The sequence below is a fragment of the Pseudorasbora parva genome, chromosome 25, assembly GCF_024679245.1.
Source record: "Pseudorasbora parva isolate DD20220531a chromosome 25, ASM2467924v1, whole genome shotgun sequence".
Lineage (NCBI taxonomy): Eukaryota > Metazoa > Chordata > Actinopteri > Cypriniformes > Gobionidae > Pseudorasbora > Pseudorasbora parva.
This window is the reverse complement of record NC_090196.1, coordinates 8,624,563-8,636,568: the sequence shown is the minus strand read 5'-3', so window position 1 is coordinate 8,636,568 and position 12,006 is coordinate 8,624,563. Positions and strand designations below refer to the sequence as shown.

The following is a 12,006-nucleotide window of genomic DNA, read 5'->3' as shown; positions in this document are numbered from 1 at the left end:
TACTTTAGCTGGACAATACCTTTTTTTTCTAGAGCTGATCTAGAAAAACAAAAAGCTTTTTTGAAACAATCTATTTAGTAAAAATCACTACAGTCCCTGACAAAAGTCTTGTCGCTTGTGTACAAATTGACCTAAAGTGCCGCTGAAATATATTTCTAATCAAGATTTTTTTACAAGAAATGGCTCATTTTAATCCCAACAGCTTTTGTGATAATGTTTCAGTAAAAAACTAAACTTTCAAAAAGTATTCTAATATTCACAGCTTGGTAAAGCCCATTGAGTCAATTTTTGCAAAGACATAAGTGTTGTCACCTTGTCATATGAGCTTCACCTGTGACTAATAATGGATCAATTAGGTCTCAAGTGTGTATAAAAAGAACCCCAGTATGCTAGACCTTCACATCAACTGCAACTAGACCTCTGCAAACATGCCGAAGATTTACCCAGAGACTAAAGTTTTGATTATCAAGAGGCTGAAGACCAGATCCACTGCTGATGTGGCAGACACCTTCAATGTGTCTCAGCGTCAAGTACAGAGGATAAAAAAGATTTGAAGAGACTGGAGACATTTTTGACAAGCCCAGGTCAGGCAGACCCCGCAAGACAACTGCTCAAGAGGACCGTTTGTTGTTCGAAAATCCAAGGCCAGCCCATTTTCCACTTCAGCAGAGCTCCACGAGACCTGGTCACCTGAAGTCCCTGTGTCAACCGGAACAGTTTGTAGGATTCTGTCTCGAAATGGCCTCCATGGTCGAATCAGTGCCCAGAAGCCAGCACTTGGCATTTGCCAAGGCCCACAGCCTGCTAAAAGGATGGATGCTGGAAAAGTGGCAGAAGGTGGATTTTTCAGATGAATCTTCTGTTGAATTACACCACAGTCACCGCAAATATTGCAGGAGACCTACTGGAGACAGAATGGATCCGAGATTCACCCAGAAAACATTGAAGTTTGATGGTGGAAAATTCATGGTCTGGGGTTACATTCAGTATGGGGGTGTGCGAGAAATCTGCAGGGTGGAAGGCAACATCAATAGTCTAAAATACCAAGAAATCTTAGCTACCTCTTATATTCCCTTCCATAAAAGAGGCCAAATTCTGCAGCAGGACTGTGCTCCATCGCATACTTCCATCTCCACATCAAAGTTCCTCAAGGCGAAGAAGATCAAGATGCTCCAGGATTAGCCAGCCCAGTCACCAGACATGAACATCATTGAGCATATGTGGGGTAGGATGAAAGAGGACGCATGGAAGACGAAACCAAAGAATATTGATGAACTCTGGGAGGCATGCAAGACTGCTTTCTTAGCTATTCCTGATGACTTCATCAATAAATTGTATGAATCCTTGCCAAACCGCATGGATGCAGTCCTTCAAGCTCATGGAAGTCATACAAGATATTACATTTGGATCTCACAGCACCACAACTTAATTTGCTGACATATTTTTGTATTTGCAGTAAATTTGTTCAATTTCTGTATAGGCGACAAAACTTTTGTCTTGCCAAAATTTGACCTTTCTGTCTTGATTAAATGATCAATATTTTTTTCTGTGAACATTATTTGTTTCAGTGCATTAAACATCATTTAGGAGGGTTTTAGCTTTTCATATGAGCTATTTCTAACACCAATGAATTAATTAAAAGTCAGGTTAATATCAGGTATTTCTAGAAAATAGATAAGCGACAAGACTTTTGTCAGGGACTGTATATGAATGAGGGTGACCTAACTTTCCTTCTGCTTTCCTGCTTTCCTTCCTTAAATTCAAACACAATTCAATCCTGAACTCTATTGAATGCAACTTGCAAACACTCTTCATTATTATCTTTCCTTAAGTAATATAATGAAATCTATAAACTCGGCTCATTGTGAAAATCTGACTCAGAAAGAGCTTTATTGCCAAGTATGTTTACATACACAAGGCTGACAGCTTACAGTGCAGAAGGAAAGGATCAGATATAGTGCAGACATACATAGGAATTTAACAAAAATGAAATATAAAACAATAGTAATATTATAAAGAAAAGGCAATTTAAATAATGCAGTATAGTTGTCATGGGTTGGTGGTTGAGAAAGGGCATAACGAAGGAAATGGTGAGAATACAATGTCTTTAATTAACTCAGAAGGCTCACAATTATGTTCACACAAACAATAACAGACAAAGGACAGAACAGAACAGGGAGAATATATACATGCTAAATGAGGAAACTAAACAGGCTCTGCTGGATGGAGATTAACTAATTAGAAGTAATGCAGACATGACAGAAAAAATGAACATATACATGACAATAGTATGAATGTCCAGATTGTTATTTACATGTCTACAGTTTAAGATGTTCTTTATATATGTACAATTATGAGATGTTATGTACAAATGGACATTTATGATAGACAATGAGAACTGTTCAGACTGAATATAGCCTGAGGGAATAAAACTGCATCTCATTCGGGAGGTGTAAAAATGTGACCACCTATATTCTCACACCCAACTCGTCACACATTGACGCCTCTGCATCACTTTTTAAACCACAGGTTACCCCTTTAGTGTCATTTTCGACGTGAAGGGTACACCATTGATTTAAATGAGAAACCTTTGGTGTCAGACACAGACGCGTTGGACATGGGAATGTATCATCAGGATGACATTATATATTGAGTTAAGATTTTGCCATTGACGTGTTGGAGTGTGAGTGTGATTATCAATTTAATCAGCCAACATAATTTTATTTACATTTTATTAAAAATATATATATATTTACGCTATTTAGACACGTTTGAATATGTTACCCAACCCAACCCCACCCCACCCCTAAACCTACCCATTTGTGTATTATGTGTGTACAAAACACAGGATATATAACAAATACGATTGCAGGCACAATTTATTCAAAAAGTACAAATATTCCAAGTGATCCATTGATTTGTGTGAAGAAAAGACCCAAAAGTGATCGGCGTCTCCATCCAAAGTTTATGCACACATTAAAAAATTGCCACTCAAAGAAACATTACATCAGCTTTAATAGTGCACTGTAAAAAAATTATTTAGAAAAAAAGTTACCTGGTTGCCTTAAAATTTTGAGTTTATTGAAATTAAAATTTTACGTTAATACAATGAAAAAAAAAGTAAGATTCGACAACCTTTATTAAAATATTATTAAAAGATTTTGTAAGCATATTGGATAATTGTGTGTGTTTTATTTCTGATGACGCAGTGAAACATGCCAAATTAGGCTTTTTTTCATGATTTATCAAAATTTTTATGTGGTTCAGATACAAAAATATTTTGAGTTTCTATTTATTAAACAAATTTCCTTCATTGTATCAACTCAAATTTTTAATTTCAATAAACTCAAAATTTTAAGGCAACCAGGTTACTTACTTTTTTAAAGTTAAACCAACAACATTTTTTTACAGTGTGGCTCTCGTGTGTCTCGTGATTCGGGTCTATCTTTTGAATCAGATATGACTGAGTGCGTGCGTGTATTCACGGAGCGGCGGGATCATCATGTCAGCAGTTCAAACATTAAGATCAACTCATCTCAATAAATATCTGTGACTACTTTTATTCGCTTGTTACGTGTTTTATACACTGTAAAACAAATTTGTTGGTTTTTGTTGGTGTAACTTAAAAAAGTAAGTAACCTCGTTCCCTTAAAAATTTGATTTTATTGAAATTAAAAATTTGAGTTGATACAATGAAGGATATTTTTTAATAAATAGAAACTCAAAATATTTGTATATCTGAACCACATGAAAAATGTGATAAATCATGAAAATAGCACTATTTGGCATGTTTCACTGCGTCATCAGAAACAACACACACAATTACCCAATATGCTTACAAAATCTTTTAATAATATTTTAATAAAGGTTGTCAAATCTCAAAAAATGTTCATTGTATTAACTCAAAATTTTGATTTTAATGAACTCAAAATTTTAAAGCAACCAGGTTACTTATTTTTTCTAAGTTTTTTTTTTTTTTTTTTTACAGTGTGGGTAGCTTGATTGTTCAAGTTACCTCACAGAAGTGCTCTGTTTGTTAGAGTTGTTGAATGTTAAAATAAGGAACATCCTGTTTTTTTTCGCTCTTCTTTATTTAATGTATGTAATGTATTATGGAAGTATCGGATAGGGACTCTGTATCGGCAGATACTCAAAATCAAATGTCTTGGACTCGGAGGCTATATATATATATATATATATATATATATATATATATATATATATGTATGTATGTATGTGTGTGTGTATGTGTGTATGTGTGTGTATATATATATATATATATATATATATATATATATATATATATATATATATATATATATATATATATATATATATTGCCTCAGAGTCATTTGATTTTAAGTGTATATATATATGCATAATATATATATTTATTTTCTTTTTTTCTTTTTTTTTCCCCTTTTTTTTTTTAAGACAAATACCCACACATATCCGGAAGTATAATTTTCAGTAAACCCTCCCTCTGTGATGAACTAGCATCATTTAAATTTGCTAAAATGTGTGTAAAGATGATTGTTACTGAAGATTCCCCAAATCGAGTCATGAGCCAACAGACATGAAGAAAAAACACAAGTTTGTGTAAATATTCAAAACAAAAAAATGAGAGCTGCAGAACACTTATTTCTGTCACGAGGAGCAATAAGAAGAGGCTTTTACATCTGGAATCAGAATTTGCGAACTGCTTATCCTTTAGAGCAAAATAGAGCTCATTTTGGCAGAGTGATCATAACATGAAGAGAGCACAAGATAAGATATTCAGGGTAGTATCAACAATTTTAACTAAACATAGTTCCCTTTCAAACATTACTATTAAATATTATTTCTGTTTTTGTGTGTTCCCTGTTTTAGATCAAAATTTTAAATGGAAATCATTTAGTATAATACGGTACCAGAACAGTGTTTTTTATTTTATTTTTTTGTAAGAACAGTGACTCAAAAATTGAGTAAAATAACAAAATATGCTATCCTTAAAATGTTCAGCTGGTCTTTCATTTATTGCATAAATATACTAGCCTAGAAATCTAGACGCACCCTACCGGCAGCAAATTTAATCTGCCCGTGAGTGTTGTCTAGCAACTCTCAATAGCCTTCTGAGCTGTATTCGCCTAACTCTTGCTGGGCCAATCACATCGTGTATAGAGTCGGTGGGCGGGGCCATAATGACGACGGCCGAGTTGCGTTTGCGTGCTTCTAGTAAACACAGAAACTGGCGAGCGGCGGCCTTTCGAATCAGCTTTGACCGCGACTCTGGAAGACTTGGAGTTCAGCTTTTCTCTGAGAAAAGAAAAAAGAACAGCACTGAGGTCATTCTTAAAAAGGGAAGATGTGTTCGGAGTTTTGCCGACCGGATACGGCGAATGTTTAATCTATCAGCGAGCTCCGCTTCACCTGCGTTGCTCTGGTTGGTTGTAGCGCTATCCTATCACGTGCAGAGGGAGTTTGAAAGACAACCGTTTATCCGTCCCTCGGATTGAGCTGTCAATGGTGAGTTTCCAGACCAAACATCTTGATGTGGGTCTGGCTTGTCAGGCTATAAATATACTTGATCAGGCATAAAATAATGGTCGATACGTAACAGACTGCGATGCACTGTGTATTCTGACACCTTTCAGAACCAGCATTAACTTCTTGAGCAGTTTGAGTTTGATCGGACCACACGGGCCAGCCTTCGCTCCCCACATGCATTAATATAGATATATTAATATTAATATAGAGCCTTGGCCGCCCATGACCCTGTCGCCGGTTCACCACTGTTCCTTCCTTGGAGCACTTTTTGTAGATACTGACCACTGCAGACCAGGAACACCTCACATGAGCTGCAGTTTTGGAGGATCTGACCCAGTCATCTAGCCGTCTCAATTTTGTATATATGCCACCCAGTAACAGATGCCGTGATGAAGAGACGTCACTCAACTCTCAACTCAACTCAACTTTATTTCTAAAGCACTTTCAAAACCATTAGAATGGACCAAAGTGCTGTCTATGAGTATCAAACAACATCAAAAGATACAACAATGTACAATAACACACACACACACACACACACACACACACACACACACACACACACACACAAAAATACAAAGCCAGGGTATCACACACGACACCAAAAATCAAACACATAATCACATAATCACTCACAGTTTCCATCCCAATCAGAGTCCAAAAGCTTGATGAAATAAATAAGTCTTCAAGTCCTTTTTAAAAGTGTCCAAACTTTGCAAGGATTTCAGAGATAGCGGCAACTCATTCCAAAGTACCGGGGCTGCGACCGAGAAGGCGCGATCTCCACTATGCCTCAGACGAGATCGAGGGACGGTTAAGAGCATGTTCTGGGAAGAACGTAACGGACGTTGAGGCTGGTATGGGATTAACATGTCCTTTATATACGCTGGGGTTCTATCATGTAGTGCTTTAAAAACAAACATTAACACCTTGTATTGTATTCTAAATTTAACAGGTAGCCAGTGAAGGGTTATCAATACAGGTGTTATGTGGTCTCGTTTTCTATTATTTGTTAAAAATCTCGCTGCAGCATTTTGCTGTCACCTGTCAGTGGTCATAATGTTATGCCTCTATAAACTGTATTATCTCCTAAACTATTGGCTACTCCAATATATTGCTAATGCATATATTCAATCTTGGGTCAAGATGAATATTGTGTTTTTGACCATTATTATGATGTTGCAGTGGACAGGAGCTCTTTTAATTGTATTGATTGGGAAGGTGCACAAAGACGGAAATCGATACAGGGCGAGCGGTCGCCCTGTTGTCACTTATACGCTGAGACTCGACCAAGTGTACTTGAGTTCTTATCAGAGCAGATGGAGCGCACACAAAGAGTTTGGTTGAGCAGTTTTCCTGTCGCATGGCTTTTTTCCTTCTGTTTGATAAGGCCATTTCTTCTGCTCTCGGACTTAATACACTATCTTTGTGATAATGTCATGCAGTATGACGTCTGACTGTGATATGCTCTTTACATATATATTTTGTGCTAATGTCTTTGTGTATTATCATAACTCGCTGGAATAGGTCACAGTGCTCAAAGTGCATGAAATTCCTTGCCTCTTGAATCTCATAAACACAAGCCTTTGATTATGAGAGAGGACATTTTTTTTGTTTTTTGGGATATTTTTATTCCTGTTTTCCTCGTTATGAGATTTTTTTTCCCTTTATTTGTGGCTGCTGCTGATCCATGCTAATAGTCTTGCCGACTGTTGAGTTCGCGGTCAAGTGTCATTATTGTTTAATTAGCTGCGGCTGACATTTGAATGATATTCCCTCGGTCTCTATCCTATGGTAGGGCAGAGCACCTAAAGTGAGTGCTCTGAAAGGTTTACCGTATAATGTATCCCTATATCAGAGGTCACCAATTAGCAATTTGCAGTCCAGATCCAGACCCGAGACTGGTGTCCAGCCGGAATTAATACTCATAAATGAATAAAATTACAGCATTTTTTTTTCTTCACATAGAAAAGCTAATATGGTTTTGAAAAAGAAAATGTACGCTCTTTTCAGGAATAGTTTAAATTTAATAACTCTAAAATTGTCTTATTGTGTGACCATCATTTAAAAAGTAAAAACACATTTCCTTACACCTTGAACACATTTGAGTGTACACTTCTTAATTACACTTCTTTTTATATTGTAATAATTTTACAGTTACTCACCAAATTAATATAGAAACATCTTAGACATATTTAAATATTATACATGTAATGGCATCGTTTTATGAATAAAGGCCAGTATGATAATAAAACTGCTACTGATGTCTGTTTTTTTTGTGTGTAAGCATTAATGATAGACATTCGACATCACAGTACACTGTAAAAAAATTTTTTTGCAGTACAATCGACTTAAACTGACTTTAAAAAATGAGTTACATTTTGAATAACTAATAAAAAAAGTTTAACATTTCTTAACTTATTTTGATGAGTTAAAACAATGTAAAAACATATGTTGTCATAACTTATTGAACATATAATTTTTACAGTGTATAATTGAAAGCGATCAATTTCAAAATGTACTAGGCTTTAAAGAAACTTTTAATGAAAGTCCTAAAACAATCTTTACATAGATCCATTACAATTAATATCATATTAACCTGTAGCCATGTAGTTTAATTAATATAAAGATATGTAATAGTTATCAAACACTTTGCAGTCTTAACTGCATGAATATTATATTAAATATTAATTAATCCTTATTAAAGCTACAATTTAACATTTTCTAGGCTGCTGTCACTTTAAGAGCTGCCGATGCCGAACATGACGCGGATCTGACACGCTGTCACTCATCTAATTTTTTTCTTTAAGTTCATATAAGACTTAAGACATTTAACTCATGTTGACAAAATTTTGTGTTATTGGTTGTTTAAGCATGAATTAAAAGAATATCTTTGACAGGTTGTGTGCGCGCGAGTGTATGTGTTTGTCACATAGTCAGGACATTCACAGACAGCACGTTCTCTTTTGCCTTGCCGTGTTTGAATGGTTTGAAAGCATTTTCTTGAATAAGAGTGTGATTAATATAATATAATATAATTAGGGCTGTCAAACGATTATTATTTTTAGTCGCGATTAATCGCATGCTTGTCATGAGTTAACTCGCGATTAATCACAATTTAATCGCAGATTTTTATTTGTTGTAAATGTATCTTAAATTAAGTTTGAATTAAGTTTTTAATACACTAATCAACATGGATATATGGACAAATATGCATGCTTTATGCAAATGTATGTGTATTATTAGTGAAACCATGTAATACTTATTCAAAAATAATCAATAAAACAGCATGAAGACTAGATATGTATCAAAGGTCGTAGATGTTTATCAAAGAACCTGTTCATGTCTCTTAAGCCTAGCTTAAAAATTCAGAATAAGCAGGGATTTCTCTCATTTTAAGAATATAAATAAAGGTAGTATTACTGGTAGTTTAGGCACAGGAACAGGGCACAGTTTGTATGAAAAACTGGTAATGTTAAAGCTGTCATGCGGACCTGTGAGCACACCAGTACCGCACCATACCTGGAGGAGGTCCGTATTCCACGAGTAGGAATATAGTGTGGCCCCTTTAAGAGAGGCGCGCTCTCTATTGAGCTGCCGGTATTTTGCGTGTGCGCGCCAAACTATGCCTCGATTCACGTGAACAGTGTGGGAAACGGAGCGTTCATGTTCAGAAGAGTAACCTGTGCATTCGTTTTAGCCGATTGTAATGCATTCAGTTCAAAATAACACATGTACTGTAAGTGGTGATGTGGTAATGATTTACCTCAGACATGAGCGAGAGTGAGCTCGGACTGCAGAGAATGTGCTCGATGTAAACTGACTTTTCTTTCGACCTGGTGTCTATGGTTAAACAGAAAATATAGCTTATAGGCAATAACTGCACTTTTGGTTTAGAATATTAATGATAATATTCGTTTTCTTTCCCTATTAATGTTTGCTGCTGCATCCTACATCCTTTACGTCTATGGCTTATCCCGATTTCTCCAACTACGGGCTACGGATCAAACAGAAAATGCGCGCTGCGTTAACGCGCGTTAGCCTAATAAATTTAGTGCCGTTAAAATGAATTTGCCTTTGATTGCCCTAAATAATATAATATAATATAATATAATATAATATAATATAATATAATATAATATAATATAATATAATATAATATGCTTGTTTACTCATTTGTACCGTCAAACTGTTGTATAAACGCAATATCACACTCGTAGCCGTGCGATAAACCAGGCAACTGGTTTGTATTGGGTGCATTTCCCAATACTTATGTTATTTACTTGTTTAAGTTTATGGAGAAAAGCACTGTTTTTGAAGATTGCGCATGTACGTATGTGCCCTATAATATTGAGCCTATGATTGAATCTGGAAATAAATATAAAATAACTGCGGAAAATGAGAATTACTCCGATTCCATGTCCATAATGTATACCCAAAAAATAGCATGAATTTGATCGCCAACTAATGATTTTAAAGCAGTTATTACTCCACCACCTGCGTGACATCATAAACCAACGTGGTTAAACGACAGACGACATTGTCGTGGTTTGCGACAATATGGTCGTGACTAGCTAGTTGATTTCTTCAATGATTCATCGTACTATGGTAGTTAAGATGCGAATTACATCGTTGTACGGGAAACACACCTAAGCACGGCTGTGATTACCAACGGCCAAATCACAGCTGTGCTGATATACAGCCATATCGCACGGCTATGTGTATGATATTGCTCATGTATGATACGATATGATGCGATACGATACAGCACAGTTTCATTGAAGACATAAAACAGAATTTTCCTCTTCAGCAGTTGTGCACTCCATCGTAAAACCCTTCAAAACCAGCCGTTTTTCCTTGACTTGTAAAGAGCCATTGAGTCACATGAGAGCAGAGGTTGTTCAGGAGTGTCTGTTGAGTGTCATCAGGGACGAGGATTTGGTTGGGGTGAGGTGGGGGTTTCTTACACTTTTTTACAAACTAAAAACATTTACTGCATCCTCTTTGCAAATCACAGCATTTTTCGTTTATGCGCTTGTCAGTTTTCCGATACGCGTGCACCTTAGGATATGAAACATTCATTATCTTGCCTCGCACAGGCGTCAAACCCTCCCTATCTTCCCAACAATTCGCGGTGCAGCAAACAACTTTGCTGAATCGTCTTTAGTGTTTTTTGTTTCGTTTGAAAATGCTTGCTCAACAATCGTGGAAGGACCTGAGGTATTTACGCTAAAGATTTTTCTTTAGAAAGTCCTTGAAAGTGTTGTAGAGTCGAGAAGAGAGGGGGACCATGAGGCATGACTCTTCACGCCTGTAAACATTCAACACTTTGACTAATAAAAGTGTTAACCGTATGGCGGACGTTGTAGAAACGATTTCCTTGAGCCACCGTTCGGCTCACGCACCATGAAACTTCACGTCACGAGTGATAAAGCAGAAAGACCTTTAGGTTGCTGTACGCCATCAATTTGGTTCACAGTTTTGCTTATCTACTATACCTGACGCCATTGGTCTTGAGATATGACTGGAGCGTCTCCCAGATCCCCAGGGAAACACGCTTGTTTTGGTGTGTGAAAGGAAATGGCCTGTGAGAGAGTTTTTGTGCAGTTGTGATTAAATTGTGAGCAAATAAATTGCTCAGCCATGTTGCAGACCAATGTTGTGGATGCAGACCAATGATTAGACCAATAGTTTTCTTTCAACCTTTTCTTTCTTTTTTTCCCCTCTAGGCCTTGTAAAGCTCGGAGTCCACTGTGTCACATGTCAGAAAGTCGCCATAAAGATTGTAAACCGAGAAAAGCTCAGCGAATCCGTGTTAATGAAGGTAAGATTTCATTCTTCCACTGGGAATATCAGATTTACTCACAGAAATAGAACAAAATTGTACTCCAAAATGAATCCTGTCATCATTTACTTACCCAAAACTTGATATGATTTACTTTCTTTTATGAAACACAAAAGGAGAAATTTCACAGAATGTCAATGCTGCTCTTTTCCATTTAATGAAACTGACTGGTGACCAAAGGCTTTCAAGCTCCAAAAATTACAAAAAGCACAATAAAAGTAGTCAGTGTAACTCATGCACTATATTTGTCAAGTCTTTGGAAATTCTACTGTGAAACTTTCTGTGAAAATAGTTTGAAATGTAAGTATTTATTCACTGAAAACTATTTGTATCAGCCCATTTGGATGTATTAAACAAATTGGGTTGACATTGAGAAGGTTACTTTTAAAATGTATTTCACTACAGATATTATAAATATATATATATATATATATATATATATATATATATATATATATATATATATATATATATATATATATATTTCACAAAATAGATACTTAAGTAATATTACTATTACTATAATTTACATTTCATTAGGTTAGACACGTTTTGTAACTAAATCTAAATATTTTAGAATACTTTAGAAAAATAATAAGGTATGAAACACAAAGGGACCACCAAACATAGGACTT

At 35.8% G+C, this 12,006-nt stretch overlaps 1 protein-coding gene across 6 annotated transcripts in view; it reads left to right on the top strand.

The window, feature by feature from the left end:
• brsk2a (BR serine/threonine kinase 2a) overlaps positions 1-12,006 on the top strand; it is a 348,751-nt gene that overhangs the window by 173,304 nt on the left and 163,441 nt on the right. For all 6 annotated transcript variants that reach the window (XM_067435984.1, XM_067435983.1, XM_067435986.1 and 3 more), the window contains exon 2: positions 11,256-11,350. In XM_067435984.1, the coding sequence (XP_067292085.1) occupies positions 11,256-11,350 (95 nt within the window). The remainder of the gene's footprint in view (positions 1-11,255; positions 11,351-12,006) is intronic.